We start from the raw sequence: 20677 nt of genomic DNA, 5'->3' as shown, positions 1-20677 counted from the left end.
ACGGTAAAACGAGTGGAAATCTTCAATCGGCTGCTTTGAGTAAACCGATTTGGCGACGACCGCGGGCGCCATTTTCGCCGCCGCAAACAACGGATCCCTCACTTGCATCCGCACGTTGCATTGTTAAGCTCTTCTTACATTCTTTAAGAAGGTACTTTCTGAGTAACAAAAAAGATCGTTTTCAAGAGGAAAATCAAGAGATGAGAACTTTCTGGCTGCTGATTTTAGAGATTTTTGCGAAGAAAGAATGCCCGTCGATTCAGGAATCGCATTTTGAAAACTTTAAAAATTTTTTCATGAGATTTCATGATAAAATGCGAAAAAGGGAAACTTGAGTCAAGATGGATTCTCCCCAACAAAAAACTACTATTTTCGTCCAATCGACACGCCTTACGATACTTTTTACAAAATCCCATCAGACGGTCTTCCCTGCGAACTTCATTGCTCCAACACTGCCGGCTGCCATGCTTTTAATACGCTAGAAACTGGAACTTGCGAACTCGTCCTTGGAATCTGGCAGGAGTACCCTAAGTCGTCGATTTCATCAGGCTTTTTTCATGATTTTTGTGTTCCTTATCAGACCTCTAGCTATCGAAAAATCACTGAATTTACGGTCGTTTTTACAGCAAATATAACGGACAAGATTTTATTGGAGAGAATAAGAAATCAAGTGACTGAGATTGAGTTTGATTCCTGGAAGATGGAAAGTGATCACATGATGGCTTCAGCGAAAAGGGTTGAAATTTCGACAAGAACAAGGGCAAACAGAAAACATATTCTCTACGCGAATTTCAGAATTTTAAGGTAAGGGCCAATTAGACGGCCGTATGTCTTGATTCGGCCAATCAGAGACCGCCAACTTTCCTTTTCCGAAAATCTTGCTTTCATGTCAGAAAATTGATTTTTAGCTACCTCAAATTGAAATATGGGAATGCAAAGAACACCCTTGGCCGATTGGACCGGGAAATTTCTCAATACCTTTCTTCAAAACTCAGCTATATCGAAGGAGCCAAACCAATCAGAAATTTTCCAAACCCAAAACTGATCGTCCGAATTCATGAAATCAACGGAGGAGGTGAAAATTAACGGATATTTTCATGAAAATGAACGATTTCTAAGTGAAAACGGGTGTTTGCTTCAAAGGCAAAAACTGCAAGTGCACTGATGTGGGCGAAGAAAATGAATTTCCTGTTCAAAATACCATGCTGAGAACCTCGCGGACGGGACCGCAAAACAAGTGTTCCCTCAAGTCAAGGGTTCTTTGATAATTTCAGAATAAAAGAAAGGCCAGTGAGTTTTTGAACCCAAAAAGACATGCGAAATTCCACAAGTCGACGCCAGTATCCAATCTGCAATTCTCAAGCTTAATTCTACTCTTTCTTTTTCGACAGAAAAACTGACACCGGCTGAAAAACTCGTTCGAATGATGAATATTGTTCATCAGCGAGGAAGAAGAAATTGCGGTGAGTACAGGCTAAAAGTCCCCGAAAGCATTGCCGGAAAAGACTGTGACTTTTGGAGTCATATGAAAGGAAAAAGCAAAGAAGAAATCGTGGAGAAATTTTGCTTCTTGTTTTGGAAATATCAAGATTGGCTTCATTTCGGTGAGAAAAAAGGAAGAATGAGATTTGAAATAATTCAGATTGCGACAATGAAATTCTCAGAGTCATGAGAACAGAAAGAAGATGCGAAGCTTTCAGCGAAAAAGAAAATGAAGAATTTGTATAGTTTTCAATTTCGACGCGTTTTTTTTAATTGTAAATAAAATATATCACTGCGGATTTTCCCTTGTTCTTCGAGGTTTGTTCCCTTATCATGATTTCTTATCACCAATTTCCAAAATCTCGTTTTGGTACCAATAAAACAAGATCCGCCTCTAATCCCTAATCCGGGCCGATTTTATGACCAAGTCCTAATTATGATGAAACAACAAAAAAAAAACTTCATCGTGATACGGATCGTAAAATCTATCCGACATATAAACCATCCCAAGTCGTGGAGAAAATCAGTTGTAGAGAGAGTTATGAACTTGTAGAATTTTCTTATTTTTTTCGATAATTTAACGCTACTCTGCAGAGGTAAAAAATCATCAACGACGAGAAAAAAAATTAGCACTTGAATCACTAAAAAACAGCACAAAAAAAGCACTAAAAACCGCAAAAGCACCGAAAAATCAACAGTAAGTTTCATTAATTATTTCTCAAAATTATGAAAATCTGCGCGAAATTCTCAATTTTCAAGTTTTTAATGATCTTCTGTTAGATGGTTTGCGAGCTGCATAATTTCTGGGAGTGGGTGTACAACGCCGCGGATCACTTCCACCGCGATCCCGTCGCCAACGTCGTCATCTATTCCTCCATCGGTCTCTTTTTCGCCACCGTTGCCTGGGTCCTCACGATTCCAGCCTACATCTTCCTTCAAGACGTCAACCCGCTCTTCGAATGCGGTGTTCACGAGAGCTCTTGTCACTTCATCATCTCGTTGGTTTTCGCCGCAGTGGTCAGCGTCATCTTCGCCATTGGCATCGCTGCTGGTGAAAAGCACAAACCGACATTGTACTCATTTTTCAATGGTTTGAAAAGCCGTTCGGTTAGATATAAACGTCTCTTTTTCAGGAATGGGATTTCTTGGAATGATCTTGGAGCTGTACTCCTGCATCGCTCTCACCCAAACCATCGTCAGCTACAACAAAAACACCTCTGTCCCCAACATCACGACCATGAACACGACTGGAAACAAGCAGCTTATCAACGGATTGACCTACACCGCGGTGGCGTGCCATTTCGTCGTTTTCTTCGCGCTTTTTATGGCGCTCAAGTTTTCGTTTTTGGTCAATTGGTACTTCACATACCAGGACAAGGTGAATTTTTACGATCGTTTTGAAAGGGGCGAATTTATTGGTAATCGATAGCCATGGATTTTGAATGAAAAATGCTAGCTTTAGGATTTTAACTCTTGAAAAGATCCATTCTAAAAGAAATTCTAGCTGATCTACGCTGATACCGTCCGACTCAAGCATGGCGGCATGGGCGGAATGCACGGAAACATCGATCTCGGCGTCGCTGAAATCAAAGACAACAACTTCAAAGCTGAGGGACTCGTCAAGGGAATGGGCAAAATCAAGAAGAGCACCGTTCAACCCACCAACGTCCCTGTTTGAAAACATCATGAGACCATCAAAATATCGCATTACCGTTTATCATTCTCTTCCTTGCTATCAAATTTCAAATTGAACTGTATTTCCCATTCTTTAGTTAGGCCCACTAGTAACTTCTGAAAGTTTTGATGAGTCCTTGTTGTCTCCTCAAGTCTTCTTCTCATCTTTATTTCCCGACAATGATGAGAAGGAAAAGATGGCAAAACTGACTGTTTGAAAAACTTTCCTCTCGACAACTGAAAACTCTATTTTTTGACAAAAGATAGAAATAAATATCCACAAGAACAAAAAAAATTTGACATCTCATCCTTTTTTCACCTTGAAACGAATTTATTTTTATAGAAATTTTCCGTTTAAATAAACAATTAATTCATCATTTTTTGCTTCATTTTCTACTAGTTTGGGTTGGTAAATGCATTTTTCTCTGAATTCTTAACCCTAAACCTGACCTCCAACCCTAACCCTGATGAAATTCCAGAAATAACATTAGCTGTTTGATTAATTGATGCAAGGCTTTCCCGAACATGTCTATCTCGTTGGTGGTAATGCCCAGTTCCTGCCAGCTCGAGTTCTAAAGACGCTGGTTTTCCGCCTATTTATTATGTCGCATATATCAAAACACAAGTTCTTGGATATTTTTATTGCAAAAGAAAGGATTATTTTTAATCTCACATCTGTTCTTCGTCATCTCTCAGCATTTTTCTTGTCAATTCAGGGTCACTATCAGTATTATTGACAAGATTTGGTAGCTCGAATTCTAAAAAATTTAGGTTTAAATGCTTGTTTGGCCTCGCTTTTGCCTAACTCCGGCTCCAGGAGGTCGAATTTCGAATAAAAACAACAAATCCTTGACAAAAACTTACGAACATGAAGATCTCCGTGTTGATTTTTCCTCGGTCTTTTGCCGTATCCGAAGTCGAAAAAGCTGTTTTTACGTTTGAAACCGTACCAAATATAAAAGGAAATATAGATAACCGTGGACCAGATGATTGTCAAGGCTTTTTGCGCTTTAAAAACAAGATTGTTTGTTAGAGGATTTATGTACAAAATAATTTGAAAGCAATTTTCCTAATGAAATAATAAGAATCTTGAAAATAATCGTCTTCTCTTGCATTTCTTTGCTTTAACTGGTCTTGCTTTGAATATTGATTGTTATCTAAAAAGTAGATTAATTTCTCCCGTCACTTTTATTTATTGCCAAAACACATGAATTGAATTCTTTAATTTAAAAGTGAATATAAGCAAGTTCTGCAATTATGATTATGAATTTACATGTATGATTCTTCTTTCAATTTGCTTTGCTTACATTGAAAGCCTTACAAGAAGTTTTCTTTGCCCTGGGCAAATATGGCTAAAGGGAACTCATTGATTTTTTACCTTGCTATTGCAACGCAGCAAAAAAATCGTACACCATAAAATGTCGACTGAAAATAACGATAAACCACCAGTTATATCGCAATTATCGCTTGAAGAGAAAATCGAAGGTTTTATGAACTCACAGGAAGCTCCAGAAAACGATGACGACATACAATCAACCCTTACAAACAGCTCGCTGGGCGACTTTAAAAACATGGAACTTCCTCAGCCAAGAGTTGCAAATTTGCAGAGATGACTGCTCAGCTCATCTCAGCTCAGTGCTTTTTGAAAATGATTTGATCAGCTCAGCTCAGTAACTGAGCCTCAGTTCAGCTCAGACAAATTTCACTCAGCTCAGCTCAATTATTTTAGAAGTTCGAAATTCGAACATGATGCTCGAACTGTTCTGCTCAGCTCAGACAATTATTACTTAGTTCAGCTCAGCTCAGCTCAATAATTTTAACACAATTTTACTTCTAAAAACACAGTAAAATCAGCTCAGCTCAGCTCAGCTCAACCAGCTCAGTTCAGCTCTTATTAGGGTCCGCTCAGCTCACCTCATCTCAACCACCTTAAAAAAAAATTTGCTCAGCTCAGCTCAATGATCTCAGAAAAAGGCCAGCTCGAGTGGAGATGACAGTAAATCAATCATGTCTGAGAGCTCTTGTGGAGACTACAAAAATGATGAACTGCCTGATCCACCGTCTTATATCAAACCTCCGAGAGACAATGAAGCTCAAGAAGAAAATCCACTAACTGATCATTTACCAAGAATCGAGAAAGAGCTTAACTCCATAAAAGAACATCTGGAAAAACCGATAAAACAGCCTAAAAATAAAATAATCCTGACTGCTGACGAGCTTCGTAAACTAACGGAGAAAAGGATGCTTCAGAAAATAGAGACGGATTCAAGAGATCCAAACTCGGAATCAGATGTTTTCTTATTTCTTAGAGCTGTTGCTGCTGGAATGAAAGAGGTCAACATTCGAATCGATTACGACCAACAACTCTCTTTGTCGGAATTCAGTCTTTTCGGTGTTATCGGTAATAAAACTCAGTATGTTTTCAAATACCCAACTGCTTTTGATGGCTGGAGCGTTCAGTTTTTAGCCGAGGCAGACTTCAGAAAAGTGTTCAGAAAAGTGTGTATTTCAATTTAAGGACCCCCCCCCCGTCAGCTTTTTCCTTCGAAAAATGGAAATTTTTAAAAACAGCATATTTTTGTTCCCTGCGTCCTCTGGTTAAACTTTCTTCATAAACTTGATAAGAGGAATTCTTGACCAAGAAAAATCAAAATTTAGGGCCAAAATTAGGGCAAAATAGTCAATTTGGTGAAAAATCTAATTTTCAAACGCGATTTTTGGGGTGAAGGAGTCGAGATAGACCCCCAAAAAATGGAGCCTCAAATTCGTTTTCTGACCCGTAGAATCCATTTCCGGGGTCAAAATTTTAAAATTCCAAAATTTAATTTTTCGAAAAAAGCTGACGGGGGTCCTTAAGAAAACCAAGTCAATGATAAAAACACAAAAAAAGAGAGCTGAATCCTGGGCGATCATTTTGGCAACGAGTTTGGCACAGTGATCCCCTTAGGGTCGAGGGAAGCTGCATCCATAAAATGGTACTGAAGTCTCCCGACAACCGAAAATTCAAAGTTCTTGCCTCTCCGTCATCACTCAAAACAAAATTGACGAAGAACAAAGATGGCAAAATTTTCGTAAACAATGCTCTTGCTGAAACAGAAAAGAATGTGTGGACAAATGATCGAGGAACGCAGGTGTTTGTCTGGGATGTTTGTCGAAGGCAGACAGTCACGTGGACTGTCATTCAAGAGAACGAAGAGGATTAAACTGTCTAATATTGATTCTTTCGGTGACATTATTTTTTGAAAATAAATCATAAACATTTTATTCGAGATAATATTGAAAATCTTCGACCACTTCAGAAATGATTGGCTGCAGGGATAAACTTGTTCGGCCGTATTCTATCGGCATGTCTCGGCCGATGTAGATTTGTTTGTAAATTCCGTCGAGCGAAATAAGGATGAAATCGTCATCGTCGTCGTTCCAGTCGTACTCGTATTTATCAGCTTTTTTCTCGTCTAAAAATGGGATTTCCGAGGACCAAATCGCTTTAAAAACAAACCAAGATGGATAAAATAAGTCTTGTCGACCATATAATCAATAACTTCTAAAATCGTCGTGTTCAGCGCTTGAGAATTATAAGCAGCGTGGAGATAGAGGCAGTAGAATTCGGAAAAACCATCCGTCATGTGTGGTGCTTCTTGAACGCGGTAGAGAAAGCCGGACCAAGGATCGCCCTGAGAATTGGTGGATCGGTTAGTTGGCAGTGGGTAAGATTGGAGGGTTAGGGTTAGGGGGTATTGATGGGTTGTATGCTTTTTTTAAGGTTAGACAGGTCTTTTTTATAAGAAAAAGAAAGCTTACATTTTGAGCCATAAATCGAGCCAAAAACTAACCTTTCCCTTGATCGCAAATTTCTGTTCTCCCAAAAGCGCCCTAATCTTCGCCTTTTTCTTCTCCCAATACGATCCTTCATCTTCATCGCCAAAAATCAGCTTGGCATCTTCTGGCGGGACTCGGTTTGAAAGTTCTGCTTCGACGAAATCAATCGCTCCTCCTTTGTGAACTTTTTTCAATTCTCGATAGGCTTTGTGAATCGCCCTGAAAACTTCTTCTTCTCCTCCATGATCTGGGTGGTGCTGTTTTGCCAGGTCGAAGTAAGATGTCGCTATTTCTGAAAGAAAGGGATTTTACGAAAGAAAATAGCAAGGTGGGGTATATTCAAAGGGGGAATTCCATAAAGATCTTCCTCCTCCCCCTGAATTTAGCAATGTTCCTAATTTAGGACCCCTTAATCCGAATAGCCTCCTTTTAAGGGGGGTCGACGAGAATTTTTTCAGGGGTGATCGTAATTTCGCTTGTACTCATAGTCTGGATATGAAACTTATATTTTTGGAATCTACAGATTCTCCCAAATCTTTTGAGCCTAAAATCATTTGATTAAAATGAGATTTAGAGGGTAAAATTAGGAAAAATGTAAAAAAAAATGACCATTTTTAGTGCATTTTCGCGAAAATGGCCCCACTTTGATGGGATTTTTGACCGATTTTTTCTTGCCAAATTTTTTTCTACTTTTCGCCGGTTAATTTTTTCAACCCTTTTCTATTCGCCACTAAATTCAGATTTCGCCTATCTTATCAGGTTTTCTCCCATTTTTGGTCACGGAAATCCCGATTCTCGTCGACCCGCCCCTTAAAGGGTGTCACAATGATATTCAGTCAACAGATGAAATACAGTATTTGTTTAATGAATTTTGATTGTGACACCCTTAAAAAGGGGGCTATCCGGATTAAGGGACCCTAAATTAGGAAGATTACTAAATTAAGGGGGAGAAGAAAATCCTTATGGAATTCGCTTATTAAGGGATCACCCCCCGATTTTTCAAAACTTTGGCACCGGTCATTATTGCCTATGATTAGATTCCTCGTGTTCTGAGGATCATTTTGATATATGATAGTACCCCTTTACCTAAATGCATCCACGAAATTTTGGCTCCCAAAGTTCGGGAAAATGCATGTAAATTGTACTTAGCGTGAAAATCGCAATTTTTTTCGATTTTTCATTGTCATCGAAATAGCACAAACAAGGACTCTTTCGAAAGCTTAGAATGTGAAGATTACGAATATAATAACCGCACTAGAATTTTCGGCCAATTGTTAGCGCTAGAGAGCATTCTAACACCCAAATAAGGCCAAAAATGGTTTCAAAAAGTTTTACAACTAGAATTTTTTTATTAACTTATCCGATCATGCTGATTCTACCAAAAAATAAAGATTAGCGTCTATACTTTTTGATAAACGAAAAAGATTTTGAATCCCAAAGCCCAAAAAAAAGTAGATACGATTTGAAAATGACTTAAAATGGCCATTTTTCAAAATGTTAATCACTTTGACGGCCTCTAATGCATAAGCGAATGTTTTGCTGGCAAGCTGATTCCACCAGAATTTGCTCCTTTCGAAGCAGGCTTTCTAATGCGCCCAAAACCAGCTTCCTACGTAAGCTCAAAAAAAAGTAGATAGAGGTCAAAGTTGGCGAGATCGGGGGGGATCCCTTAAATAGGCCTAAAAAGCTTCAAAACGTACCTTTTAATGACGAACTTTTCGAAACATTTAAAACTTTATAAAACTCTGCTAAATCTCCTTTTCTTCTCAAAACCGGCAGCAGAACTTTCCCAGCGCGCAGCATATTTTTCGAGAGATCTCTTTTTTAGAAAATTTTCATTTTTTTTCGCTGTCAGCAGAATGAGTCATCGACTCAGAATGACGAACCCACGCAGAAGTCGTTACTGATTTCGACGCAACTCGCAGAATTTACCATTTTTTTTTTTTGAAAAAAAATAACTAATTATTAAACTTATTCAATGAATTTATTTGCTTGTAAAGAAGAATAAAACTGTTGGTTGTTGCGATCTGACAATGATTACAGGGAGTTACAGGCGTCCGAAGATGTTCGATGTCCAAAATTGACATTTCGGTCGATGGGGGTTAACAATTCTTTATGCTTTGAATCGAGGGTCAATTTGAAAACAGAAAAGCACAATCGTAAAAAAAAGAGTATGAGCCCTTGAATCGGCCCCGCGGCGCGGCCACGCTTGATTTTCATGGTTCAAATCGTTCGTAGAGAAAATGGAGAAAAGACGTGTTCTTTTGGCTTCTGCTTGTTTCTTCGGAATCGTCGGGTTTTACCTTGCTTTCGGGATCGCCCAGGTACTAGAATTTATTTCCACCAACTCCAACGAAGCTTACAGGAAGCGGTGACAAAAGTTCCGTTTGACGGAGAAAGCTGGAAGTTTATGCTGACTCTGACCTGGCTTACTTGCTGTATAAATGCTATTATAACGAATATTATCCTCTCGATTTGCAAAAGAAAATGTCACGTGTTCAAAACTTCGAAGAATTATTTAGCGACTTCTGTGAGCAACGCAGCAGCCATTTTATGCACGAATAAATCGCTCCGTAAGTCCTTAAGGGTGTCAACAACGATTTGTCCATATCTCATTTTCTTTTCAGAATATGTAAGCTATCCAGCTCAAGTTCTGGGAAAAAGCTGTCGGCCAATTCCCGTCATTATTTTCGGCGCTTTGATTGCAAAGAAATTCCACTCGATTTGGAAATGGATTTCTGTCATTTTGATCACCATCGGAATTTCGCTGTTTATCTACGATGAAGACTCGAATGTGGAGAAAGAAGAAAAGAAAGGAGTTTATTTTGGGGACTTGCTTTTGGCGATTTCGTTAGTTTTTGATGGTGTGACTTCTGCTTTTCAGGAGAAGATCAGGAATGATTTGAAGGATGAACCAAAGGACAGGATCTTTTATTTCATTGATTTTCTCGAAATTAAGGGTATCACTATGTTAACTTCTTTTCAAGAGAATGATTATTTTTCCTTTTTTCTTGAGATTTGAGCATGCTCCACCCCCTTAAAATTGATCTAGAGATCCTTAAAAAGACGAATTTAAGCCCGATCGAACTGATGAACACCCTTAATTCCTGGGCTGCAATAATTTCTTTCCCCTTTACTTTCATCCAGCTCGAAATTATTCTGGCTTTTAAATTCATGGCGGCTCATCATGGCGTCATTTGGAAGATTTGTGTCATGGCTGTTTGCTCGTGTCTTGGTAAGAATGAGATTTGGAGTTTTTTTTTCATTTTATTTTCAAGGGCAAATGTTTATTTTTCTCTGCGTCGTCGAATTCGGCACCTTGACAACTTCAATAATCACAACCTTGCGAAAATTCTTCACGCTTCTCGGTTCAGCCCTGATTTTCGGCGATTCCTTCGATTTGAAAAAGAAAATCGGCGCCGGAATCGTCATGGCTGGAATTTGCCTCGACTTGTTTTTCAAAAAACGCGAAAGTTCGAAAAATCAAGTTTCGGCGGAAATGCAGCCGCTGGTGCTTGAAAGCGAAGAGGAAGAAGATGAAAATATGATTTTTAATATGGAAAAGACTTTTTCGCTGGATAGCTTGCGAAAATCAAGTATTTAGAATTTCGAACTCTGTATAGTTTCTCCTTTATTATTCAAAATAAATATATAAGCTTAAAAAATCATTCCGCCATTTTTGTCTTCTGAAAATATTTTTGCAGAGTTGTCTTTTCTAATTTTATGGCGCTTGAAAAAAAACGCCCAGGGCAGCAATATTTGCCGACAAATAAAAGTGCTCTTTGTATCTTTATTCAAACTGAAGAGAAAAGTGTAAAAAAATGCGGCTGGATTTCGAAGCGAGAAAAAAATTTTACGAAAAAGAACTTGCTTCTGGAGAAATTTTTGAGTCCAATGGAGACCTTTTTCTCTCAGCAACAGCGACAAGAGAAGGCATGGAAAAGCTCAAGAATACTGAATTTCCTGAAAACTCTGTGACGGTGTTAGGTTAAAAAAGCAAGCGTAACCATTTTTCAGCGTTTTTTAGGTTTTCCGAAATCGGGGTGTCATTTGATGATGTCGATTTTGGACGCAATCGGGGTAACGAGGTTGGAAGCGCTTTTGCCAAATGATAAAGTCTTCTTTTTTCCAATGGAGTTTACACCAAATGTTGCTGCTTTGGACGAGCAAATTGCTGCGATTCGTCGAAACCCTGATCTTGTTCATACGACACATTGCCATGTTCACCCGGGAAATTTTCCGCTTGGGCACAAGGAAGAGTTATTTTCATAGAAATAAGCCTTAATTCAAACCCTAACCCTTGATTCTGAACGAAAAAATTAACTCATTTTCAAGGGAAAAATCATCTTTGTCGAGCGAAATACTCCAGCTATTGCCGTCTCCGCTTTTCATTTCTTCAAAAAACTTCCTTTCCTCGAAGCGTACATAAAACAAAACCAAATTGACGAAGACATCAACAAATTTGCTCGATTCATGTTCGACGGAAAAAACTACATCGGCCACCCAGAGGACTACAATCAACAATGGAAACGATTTGCGAAGCAACATCCTCAACTCAAAATTGAATGTTAGTTCTATTTTAGCGATTTTTGAAAAAGACTTTTTTCTAGTTTTTAAATTTGAGGATGTCATGGCGGATAAAGAAAAAGAAATAGCAAGACTGTTGGATTTCCTTGAAATCAAAAATTCTGACGTGTCCGAAATTGCCGAAAAGGTGATTAATTAACATCTCGATTCAAGTAAAAAATATTTCTTCTAGAGCGGTATTCAAAAAGCGCGCGAAACACGAAAAACAGCAGCCGACAGGAAAGGGATGAAATTCGACGAAGACGTCATTTTTCGCTCAGGAACTACAAATGGATGGAAAGAAGAGTTTTCGAAAGAAACAATTGCTTACTATGAATCTCTGCAAAATCAAAATTAAAGAAAAATCAATCTCTAGAACAACTTCATTGACCAAAAAACAAAAAGCACTGCGGATCAGTTTATTTTTCATCAAAGACAAAAATGGCAAAAGCGAAGAATTTCGATTCTTTTTCAAGTTTTCTGCCGCAGGTTCTCAGGTCCATCCTCTTTCTTGTTTGCCTCGCATTCGTCGTTTACGTCTTTCCGATTTCCAGGAGCGGATTTTCAGACGAAAAATGTAGAATTTCTTCTTTCGACTAAAAAATCCGAAAACAGAGACTCGTGGTGCATTTTCAACTGCAGCATCATCAAGTGTCTTTACAACAACGTCCTCGCAGCTTATGAATTTTACCGAGAAAAAAGCGGAGTTCACGAAATTCTGTCGATTATGCTTGGAGATCTTTTGCCCCGATCCTTTGGCGCGTTTTTCTTTACCGCGGGAAAATTATATGTTGCTTTTGCAGTGTCGCTTTGGGCTTCGAAGATGCTAAAAAGACACGATGCAGTCATCGGATTAGAATCAAGAATTTTTTATGGTTTTTTCTGAGCATTTTTTATCCGATCAAAAGTCTCAAATCTTCATAAAAACGAGCTCTCAAAGAAACCAACTGGCTGGGCAGCTGGATATGAAAACAGGACCGGCTTTTTTCTGACAAGTAGAAAAAGCCTTTCTTCTATCAGTTAGAAAGCCCAATTCAAGCAATTATCAAAGCGGCTCTCCAAAACCGACAAAACTCAAGTTCAACGAAAACTTCAACATTTATGAAAAACGAAATTCTGCGCATTCTGGCCAAGACAATTGATGAAATTTTAATTTTTTTTCTTTGCATTTATCTGTTTTTCAATAAAATATCGTATTTTCATATTTGTAGTTGTTGATTTTTTGAAAAAAAAAACAGTTTTTCCGAATTTTGATTTTGTTTGAAAAGCTCAAAAGATGAAAAGTACTTGAATCTCGTTCAATAAGAACTTATTTGCAAAGTGGGGCAAGTCAAATTTGCATTCTTTTATGACCAGCCTTGCCCCTTTTTTCTCTCCTGATTAAGATCAAACCAGAGAAATGCTCAATCTCTTCCTATTCGGGCTCGTTTCGTGCGAGTACGCCTGGGACCACGGAATCGACGGAATCGAAAATGGGAGGCCGCTGATTGTGGCGCATCGAGGAGCTTCTGGAATTTATCCAGCGCATACAAGAGGGAGCTACGAAACGGCGATTGAACAAGGAGCAGATGTTATTGAATGCGATTTGGCGGTTTCGAAGGACTTGAAATTTGTTTGCCTCCACGATGAATTTTTAAGGAACAACCTCAAAATTTTCTTTAAAAAATCTTGAAAAAAATGTTCGAAAATTCCGAAAAGTTCCGTCACGGATGTTGCTGATCGACCAGAATTTAAAGATCGAAGGCGAAAAATTGGCACGAAAACCGACTGGTTTTCCATTGACTTTACTTTTGAAGAACTTACATCCCTAAAAGTCAAGGCAATTAGCTCACGTGATCAGCAGGTATGACCAGTCCTTGGTTCAAAGGGTTATTTTTCAGTACAACTTCAAATACAATGTCGTATCCTTCGACGAATATGTTCAAATCGCGAAATCAGCAAATCGAACAATCGGAATTTATCCAGAGACAAAAAAGCCTGACTGGTTCGAGACAAATATTGATTGGACTCGTTACGACATGGAAGAAGCAATAGTCGAAGTTCTGATCGAAAAAGGATACACGAAGCCGACGGATCCCTGCTTCGTTCAGTCTTTTAGCTGGGAGTCGCTGAATCAAATGAGAAACCTGACGGATCTGCCATTGAAATGAGTTTGAAATTAAGCCTTATAATGATTTTTTTATGATTCTTTTAAACTTGTCGAAGGTTTACTTGTTCAATAGAGCAAATATGTAAGTTGTTCATTTTCATTTTATTGTCCGGAAACCGACAAATAATTTCAAACTCTAATTTTTGATTTATCTCTTCAAATCATCAACAATGTATGAAAAAGTGTCTTTTTGACTGTTTTCATCAGTTTTTAGCCTTCCTGGATATCGACCTGATGATTTTTCGACCTTCGACTGGACTGAGTGGAAATTTTGGGAGGAGCTGGACAAGCTGAATATTTACGGAGTGGGGCCAGATAAAACTATGATTGTTGGAAAATCAGCGGACAATCATATTTCTTACGTTTCAAATCTCATTCAAGCGGCGCACGATCATAATATCGGGTAATCATCGGAATCGATTTCGTCAATGAGCAATTTAGGGTGCACCCGTACACTTTCAAAAATGACAATCTACTGTTCGACTACAAGTTCTCCGCGGAAAACGAGTACGAGCAGCTTATAAATCTCGATGTGGATGAATTCTTTAGTGATTTTCCTGAGACTCTTGTCCGATATCTCGAGAACAAGTTGAGAAATAGAAATTTTCGATCTTCATTATATCTCTAGAAAATGCAAAGAGCATCAATCTGAAGATGACAACAGCGAAGACTCAGCTAGAACTTTGAGCCTGACATTATCCCTGCTTTCAGTGATTCTTTTTTATGTCCAATAAAAGACAGTTTTTTTATCGCAAAATTTGCTTATTAAATTAAATACGAAAAATATTGAGTGTTTAAACAGTAACAGGATGTACTCCTCCTTGATTTCGCTGAGAAAGAGCATCTTGAATTCGCGGGTCGTCGAGGGGAACAACAGTGTCCGGGTCGATTTGATTGTCGATTCCACAGAAAAGAGCTGAGCAGCCATTTCTCCAATGCTGGCCCTTGTTCTTCATAAACGCGGCGGCGCGAACTTCGCACATGTGCAAGTAGATATCGATAAGAATTGTTACGACGAAGATTGTTGGAAAAATCGTGAAATCGCTAAAATAATAAGTTGACAAGCCTCTAGATTCTAGAGTCTAGAAACAGAAGAAATTACCCGTATGCGACCAAAAAGAACACAGCCTGGCCCAGAAACATCAGTAGCCAATTCGCTGCCGCTGCGAATTGCATTTTTCCACCAGCTTCTTTTATCTTTTTCGAATGAAAATCGACCGTTACTAGTCCCTCATCGCCGGTTGCAGCTAAAATTGCATACAAATCTCCTCTCTTTCCTCTTTTTTTACCTTTCCAACTAACAAGCCCGATCGTTGGTGTTTTAAAATACATAACGACGAGCCGCAGAACAAGATGAAGAATAACCCAGGAAAGCCATTCAGTAGATTTTGCAAATTCATATCCAGGTTTAATAAGAAGATAAATCATTGTCCCAAGCCGCTGAAAATCCATAATGAAGGACCAAAAAGGCGCGGCTTTCTTAAGTTTCTTCTAGTCGCTCTAGAATGCGGACCAAAGAACGAATTGCCAATAGAAAGAAACTTTCCTAGAGTTGCTTTTCCACAGCTATTGAATTCGAAAAATCCCGTTGTTGGAACAGTCGCATCAACATCAATCTATAATCTCTGAGAACCTATTCTCTCAAACTTTTCTCTTACCACTTGGAAACCCTGAATTTGACCGGGTTCTACATTTTGAGGGTTGACTATCATGCCGGAGGGGTCTGGAATCGTCTCTTTCTTTTTGCCGAACATTTTTTGCTCAAACTGATTATTTACTGAAAATTCCTTTCTATTGTTGTTCGATATCTAGAAAAAATCAACATCAAGACCGACTAGAGATTTTATTCGCAAATGACATTCTGAGGGAAATCACAGACAAGAACTTCAGGGTTGAAAAGCAGTCCAGGGGGGCAATCTTGGTCAGGCCATTGGATTCCGTTGGAGCATTGGTAGAACTTCGAGCAGTCGTTTTCGTTAGGGTAGATTCCATCTTCGCATTTTCCAGAGGCACTTGTTGTTGTTTCCTTTGTAGTTGTCGTTGTTGTTGTTCTTGTTGTTGTTGATGTAGTTGATGATGTCGCCGCTGGTGTGGAAGTTGTTGTGGATGCCTTTGTTGTTGTTGATTGCGCAGTTGATGTCATGATCGTTGAAGCTGTTGTCGTCGTTCGAGTCGTGGTCGCTCGAGTTGTCGTTGAACGAGTTGTAGTTGAACGAGTAGTCGTTGCTGGAGTCGTTGTAGTTCTTGATGTTTTCGTCGTCGTGGTTCTTGTCGGCCTAGTCGTTGTTGGAGAACTTGTTGTTGTTTCTTCTCCCCATCCAAAGCAAGCCCATTGGCACTTGTAGTCGTACCATTTGCACTCGTTCAGACATTGGGCCAGCTCAAATTCAGGTTTTTCCCAACCAAAGCATTCACTGAAAATGCAGAAGTATTTGGGGGAAAACTATCTTACCGTTGACATTTTGAATCGAACCAATCACAAGAATCAAGACATTTGGCAAGCTCAAAATTTCTTGCCTGAGGAAGAGCCGATGCAGAAATCGCGAGTGGAAAAAAAATTTTCATGGTGATTTTTCTGACAGAAAAAATAGCAATGAATTCTTCTGAACAGGAAGCGTATGGCGAACTCTCATGATTTTACCTGTCAATCGTAATAATTAGGTAACATTTTTACGAAAAAGATACGCATAAATTCGAGTGAGAAGATTTCGCAATAGAAAATTTATCTGCCAATTTATTTTTTAGGCATCATCAGAGATAATTTCAAAATGATCAAGTTTATCGGCATAAATCTTGAAGGAATCTGCAGAATTACTGATAAAATTTTCTTTGTAGCTTTTCGTTCCTTTCATGTAGTTTGCCTGCTGTTTCGTCCCTACAAATGGTTGATAGACAAAGTGGTCGTTTTGTCGCCAAGGACGCCAGACGCCATCTTTTGGGTTGGCGTTTTCGTCGGGGTTTTCATGCTGAGGCTTTGTTTGATCGTCCTAGAATCGATAGAGAGATGGAGGAAAGAAGATCTTACGTAATAATCAGCAAGTTTTAGCAGAAACTTATCAACAAGCTCGGGATGGAAGTCAGAAACATCATGGTTTTCGAAAGGATCATTCTCCATATCGTACAGACGGACAAGTTTATCGGGCTCCACCTCCTCCAGCGGCTTTCTTTCCATGATGTATTTCTCATTCTTTTCCCCGGAAAACGAGCAGCCCGAGTGACAAGGGCGGCCCGTGATCAGCTTCCAACTTTCAGATCTGATCGCGGCCTTGACGGTCACATCGAAGGTCCTGTTTTTCAGAACTTGAAATGGTCTCACATCAACATCTCTTCGTTCGACTTTGAGGGGGTCCATGAAGTGGAGGATGTGAGATCTTTTGAGCTTCGGCTCGAGGTGGAAAATATCTTGAGCAGCGCCATCAAGTGGGAGGGTTTTATCGGGAACTTTTCAGAGTTCTGATTGGTTGAAAAATACGGAAAGAAAAAGAAGAAATGGAGAACTCTTCCTGAACATCCTGAAAATCTCAGCAGAGTCGGGTACCAATCAGTCACGTGCATCACATACGGAAAGTTTTTTCCCACCAACTTTTTCGGCAAAATCGGACTGTGAATAAACGCTCTTGCTTTTATCCCTCCTTCAAAGACATTCCCTTTGCTCCCACGGAGGGGCCAGTTCGACGCTCCTTCTTTCGTCTGCCCGCCGTTATCAGAAGTGACGACCAAAATGGTATTCGACCAAAATCCTTTTTCTTTCAAAGCAGCGACGATTTTTCCAATGTAATGATCAACGATCGCTATTTTTCGCGACATAATTTTGCGATTATGGGTCCAGTCTTTTTCTTCAAAAAGGGATGAATACTCGTGAAGCCATTGGAGGGGACCATGGACATCTTGGAAGGAGAGAAATTCGAAAAGTGGGGTCTACTCTGGTCAAAATGACATTTCTTTCTTGAAATTTTGATGAAAAAAAATGTCATTGAAAACCACCCTGGGGATCATAATCATCCAATTTCGCGATAAAGTCTTCCGCGATAGCTTTTGTCGAGTAAGTCCCATTCAGATCAAATCTGACTTTTTCCGTCCCATTACTGTATGCTTCCCGAAAATCGTAGCCAGACGGTCGAAATTGTTTTTCATTTCTTTTTCCGATATGCTGCGAGGGTCCGTCACTCTCGCCTCGATCATTTCCCGAATCGTGGTAGAAATAGTCCTGTGAGCCGAGATAGAAGCCAAAGAAACGGTCGAAACCCCTGTTTTGCGGGCAATGCTCTTTCGTGTAAAATCCTAAGTGCCATTTTCCATGCATCGAGGTATTGTAACCACATTCTTTGAAAGCTTTGGGCAGGAGAGTTTCAGAAAGAGGGATGGCTTCTGGCTCGTCGGGCTTGATCACGCCTGAATAGGGTTTTGACGGAATTTTGACGAAAATGGATTACCGGACTGAAGGCCGTAGCGAATGTTGTATCGGCCGGTCATAAAAGCTGCCCTTGAAGGGGTACAAGACGGCTAAAAATAATTTTTTCCGGGGAGGACTCTTTTTAACCTGCTTCTCGGACACTAGCTCAGGGGATTTTTTTATCTGCAAACCTGATTGTAGTACTTTTCCAAATGAAGAGCATCTTTTGCCAAAAAATCGATATTTGGGCTCTTGATATCAGGATTGACGTATCCTTTTTCGGCTCAAAAAACACATTCACTGGCTAGGGTAGATGAAAACCTAACCCTTATCCTAACCCTAGCCCTATGAAAAATTTGAGCACAGCTCCCTAAGTCATCATATCCCAAATCGTCAATCATTATAAAAATCACATGTGGTTTCTTCTCAAAACTTCCATGCCCGCAGCAATCTCTTATAATTATCGAAAGAAAAAGAAAAATCAAGTTCTTCATTCAACGCATTTATTTTCCCTTGCCACTCGAAATTCTGAGGATCTATTTTTATCAACCTCTCTTTTTGTAGTTATATTTCTGTCCCGGTGGCGGTGATGGGGAGATAATAAAGACGGCTTAGGGGCTTGTGGAGTCATATTTGGGAGCTCGCGAAAAAAAAGCGTCGGGTTATTTAAAATTCCGACGGCTCTGTAATTTACTTTCAAGAGCATTCATCATTCATCATTTTTATAACAAAATATTTTTTGAAAGATGCTGAAAATCTTAATTTTCACAAGGGAAAATGGCATCATAGTTCAATATTTAACTTGTTCAAATATACGAACTGAGCAGGATCAAGAATTGAAAAACAAATTTCTTACTTTTTCAAGCATTATGTCTTACAACGACAGTCGGTACTGGTACGAGCCAGGTATGAAAAACAGCAATAAAGAGAAATAAGAAGAGATTTTAGGGCAGGGAAATCTTTCGGATTCCGGATATCACGATCAGTCTCAGAGAAATGATGTCCTTCAGGAAAATATTTTTCAATATTAAAATTTCGTTAGGGTTAGCTTGGGTTCCGGTAAGGTTGAGGGTAAGGGTAGGGTTATGATTGGGTAAGGGTTGAAAAAATTGATCACAGCAACGAGTAATAGCACTAGAAAATGAAGTCAGATGGCTCAAAAATGAACTTGAGCAACTCAAACGAGGAATGCAAAATCAACAAAATAGTAAGATCAGCTTTTAGACAGAAAATAAAATCTTTATCAGATCGAGCTGATGACCCGCAAGCCCAATTTCTCCGGCAACTCTCAGAAATGGCTCTTCATTCGGATCAAACCCAAAGACCAGGTAGAACTTCATCTTCAACCCGGACCAATCAAGAAATCACCGATTCTTTTGGCCTCCACAAGAAGCAAATAGAAATTCTCCAGGACAAAGGCTGCCTTGGCCATTTCAACGAAATCGACGCCAGCCCGACTCATGGAGGAAAGAAGCCATTTGATCGGAGCTGCATGGCGCTCATTTTGCAGGCGATGGACAATGGATTGAAGGATTTCACAATCAAGGTTTGATAAACAAAGAAAATTTGCTGACAGGTTTTATAGGGAGGGCATTCGGCGAATATTCTAGAAGTTGGAGAATCAATGATGATAATTACGAATGAGAAGGAAGAGCGAACTTTATTGCCTCAATGGACCACTCACATTTCCATCTTCCACAAAGGTAAGGTTTATCAAGAATAAGAGCGTCACAGAGAAAAGAGGCTTCAAATCGTTGTTTAGGAAAATATGTACGATTCAAGGCAAAATGCTTCGTGATCGATGCTTACGCCGGATTTGTCCAAAAGGAATACGACTGGAAAGAGACGAATTCAGATGGGCACTACATTCAATTGATTCTGCCGACTGATTTTCCCGACTGTGCATTTAACTATCGATTCCACGTGACTATTCTTTAATAAAACGATGGTTAGACTGAATCTGAAGAATGAGGCATTTTTTTGAATTTATTAGAATTTTATGCTCGATACGATGGTTATGATTTTCAATATCGATGGCTTGTTGAATATTAACTATTTCGACAGCTTACAGAAGAAATCGCGAGAGACAATCGAAGCTAAAATTTTTCGATGTCAGACGAAACAGAATTAAAAGCAGAAGTCAATAAATTGAAAGATGATATGAGAATGATACTATCGAAAGTGTCTGATGCAGAAATTCAACTTCTTGATTATAGAAAATGTACTGAGAAACTTGAAGAAAAAATTGAGAACCAAGAGTTAAAAATAAAACAACTTGAAGACTCTCTTGGACAAAAAGTCATCGAATCCGGAATGAAAGATGAGATAAAAAAGCCGCAAGCAGAGGTAAGGAATTGAAAAAGAAAACTTGATGAGTTAAAATTCTTCACAGAAAATCGAACGATTGAGAATCAACGAAAGAATCTACGAGTGGCCTTATCTTGGCTGGACGAGAGAAGAAGACGATGATGACGACTGCCAGTCCATTTCGACTTCGATGCAAGTTCAAGCAAATTACAACAGAAAAATTTACGAAAATAATGACTGCAACTAACTTTGACAGTTTCCTGACTTGATTTCCCAACGAATAAAAT

At 39.2% G+C, this 20677-nt stretch overlaps 12 protein-coding genes and 1 long non-coding RNA gene across 14 annotated transcripts; 8 read left to right on the top strand and 5 right to left on the bottom strand.

Moving 5' to 3' along the window:
- Positions 1-247: 247 nt before the first annotated feature.
- LOC145706050 (uncharacterized) lies at positions 248-1265 on the top strand. Its single transcript, XM_081783569.1, has 4 exons — positions 248-253; positions 326-804; positions 909-1075; positions 1120-1265. The coding sequence occupies exons 1-4, from the start codon at positions 248-250 to the stop codon at positions 1263-1265; spliced, it is 798 nt and encodes a 265-aa protein (XP_081639695.1).
- A 699-nt stretch (positions 1266-1964) lies between these two features.
- Positions 1965-3352, top strand: LOC145710942 (uncharacterized). Of its 2 annotated transcripts, none has more exons than XM_081788656.1 (4): positions 1965-2078; positions 2263-2572; positions 2616-2860; positions 2987-3352. In XM_081788656.1, the coding sequence occupies exons 2-4, from the start codon at positions 2263-2265 to the stop codon at positions 3158-3160; spliced, it is 729 nt and encodes a 242-aa protein (XP_081644782.1). In that variant the 5' UTR covers positions 1965-2078; the 3' UTR covers positions 3161-3352. The 2 variants fall into 2 exon arrangements, with proteins under 2 accessions (XP_081644782.1, XP_081644781.1); XM_081788655.1 differs by having other exon boundaries at positions 2023-2179.
- A 3050-nt stretch (positions 3353-6402) lies between these two features.
- Positions 6403-8846, bottom strand: LOC145710301 (uncharacterized). Its single transcript, XM_081788040.1, has 4 exons — positions 8676-8846; positions 6990-7267; positions 6656-6830; positions 6403-6611 (listed from the first exon to the last, which is right to left on the bottom strand). The coding sequence occupies exons 1-4, from the start codon at positions 8776-8778 to the stop codon at positions 6418-6420; spliced, it is 750 nt and encodes a 249-aa protein (XP_081644166.1). The 5' UTR covers positions 8779-8846; the 3' UTR covers positions 6403-6417.
- Positions 8847-8938: 92 nt separating this feature from the next.
- On the top strand, positions 8939-10620 carry LOC145706041 (solute carrier family 35 member B1-like). The gene is made up of 5 exons (XM_081783557.1): positions 8939-9299; positions 9341-9548; positions 9603-9935; positions 10028-10210; positions 10254-10620. The coding sequence occupies exons 1-5, from the start codon at positions 9219-9221 to the stop codon at positions 10577-10579; spliced, it is 1131 nt and encodes a 376-aa protein (XP_081639683.1). The 5' UTR covers positions 8939-9218; the 3' UTR covers positions 10580-10620.
- Positions 10621-10774: 154 nt separating this feature from the next.
- Positions 10775-11230, top strand: LOC145711395 (uncharacterized). The gene is made up of 2 exons (XR_014135176.1): positions 10775-10962; positions 11003-11230. It is a non-coding gene; the product is annotated as an uncharacterized LOC145711395 (long non-coding RNA).
- An 82-nt stretch (positions 11231-11312) lies between these two features.
- LOC145705994 (uncharacterized) lies at positions 11313-11899 on the top strand. The gene is made up of 3 exons (XM_081783505.1): positions 11313-11542; positions 11586-11689; positions 11735-11899. The coding sequence occupies exons 1-3, from the start codon at positions 11449-11451 to the stop codon at positions 11897-11899; spliced, it is 363 nt and encodes a 120-aa protein (XP_081639631.1). The 5' UTR covers positions 11313-11448.
- A 1852-nt stretch (positions 11900-13751) lies between these two features.
- Positions 13752-14447, top strand: LOC145696771 (uncharacterized). Its single transcript, XM_081773861.1, has 4 exons — positions 13752-13772; positions 13905-14093; positions 14132-14278; positions 14319-14447. The coding sequence occupies exons 2-4, from the start codon at positions 14014-14016 to the stop codon at positions 14422-14424; spliced, it is 333 nt and encodes a 110-aa protein (XP_081629987.1). The 5' UTR covers positions 13752-13772; positions 13905-14013; the 3' UTR covers positions 14425-14447.
- LOC145696751 (uncharacterized) lies at positions 14438-15477 on the bottom strand. The gene is made up of 5 exons (XM_081773838.1): positions 15349-15477; positions 15239-15306; positions 14980-15167; positions 14793-14937; positions 14438-14734 (listed from the first exon to the last, which is right to left on the bottom strand). The coding sequence occupies exons 1-5, from the start codon at positions 15442-15444 to the stop codon at positions 14485-14487; spliced, it is 747 nt and encodes a 248-aa protein (XP_081629964.1). The 5' UTR covers positions 15445-15477; the 3' UTR covers positions 14438-14484.
- A 42-nt stretch (positions 15478-15519) lies between these two features.
- On the bottom strand, positions 15520-16261 carry LOC145696760 (uncharacterized). Its single transcript, XM_081773849.1, has 2 exons — positions 16143-16261; positions 15520-16104 (listed from the first exon to the last, which is right to left on the bottom strand). Exons 1-2 carry the CDS (start codon positions 16253-16255, stop codon positions 15534-15536), a joined length of 684 nt encoding a protein of 227 aa, XP_081629975.1. The 5' UTR covers positions 16256-16261; the 3' UTR covers positions 15520-15533.
- Positions 16262-16431: 170 nt separating this feature from the next.
- On the bottom strand, positions 16432-17132 carry LOC145705963 (arylsulfatase B-like). The gene is made up of 2 exons (XM_081783471.1): positions 16716-17132; positions 16432-16677 (listed from the first exon to the last, which is right to left on the bottom strand). The coding sequence occupies exons 1-2, from the start codon at positions 17040-17042 to the stop codon at positions 16432-16434; spliced, it is 573 nt and encodes a 190-aa protein (XP_081639597.1). The 5' UTR covers positions 17043-17132.
- Positions 17133-17660: 528 nt separating this feature from the next.
- On the bottom strand, positions 17661-18450 carry LOC145705942 (arylsulfatase B-like). Its single transcript, XM_081783448.1, has 3 exons — positions 18275-18450; positions 18124-18193; positions 17661-18082 (listed from the first exon to the last, which is right to left on the bottom strand). Exons 2-3 carry the CDS (start codon positions 18161-18163, stop codon positions 17661-17663), a joined length of 462 nt encoding a protein of 153 aa, XP_081639574.1. The 5' UTR covers positions 18164-18193; positions 18275-18450.
- Positions 18451-18757: 307 nt separating this feature from the next.
- On the top strand, positions 18758-20048 carry LOC145702884 (uncharacterized). The gene is made up of 6 exons (XM_081780180.1): positions 18758-18989; positions 19032-19093; positions 19203-19290; positions 19331-19629; positions 19669-19786; positions 19846-20048. The coding sequence occupies exons 1-6, from the start codon at positions 18830-18832 to the stop codon at positions 20019-20021; spliced, it is 903 nt and encodes a 300-aa protein (XP_081636306.1). The 5' UTR covers positions 18758-18829; the 3' UTR covers positions 20022-20048.
- Positions 20049-20211: 163 nt separating this feature from the next.
- LOC145695308 (uncharacterized) lies at positions 20212-20659 on the top strand. The gene is made up of 2 exons (XM_081772307.1): positions 20212-20429; positions 20476-20659. Exons 1-2 carry the CDS (start codon positions 20244-20246, stop codon positions 20635-20637), a joined length of 348 nt encoding a protein of 115 aa, XP_081628433.1. The 5' UTR covers positions 20212-20243; the 3' UTR covers positions 20638-20659.
- The last annotated feature ends 18 nt before the right edge of the window (positions 20660-20677 follow it).

Source organism: Oikopleura dioica, chromosome 1 (assembly GCF_907165135.1).
Source record: "Oikopleura dioica chromosome 1, OKI2018_I68_1.0, whole genome shotgun sequence".
NCBI lineage: Eukaryota > Metazoa > Chordata > Appendicularia > Copelata > Oikopleuridae > Oikopleura > Oikopleura dioica.
The sequence above is the reverse complement of the archived record's forward strand: the minus strand, read 5'-3'. Positions and strand labels throughout refer to the sequence as shown.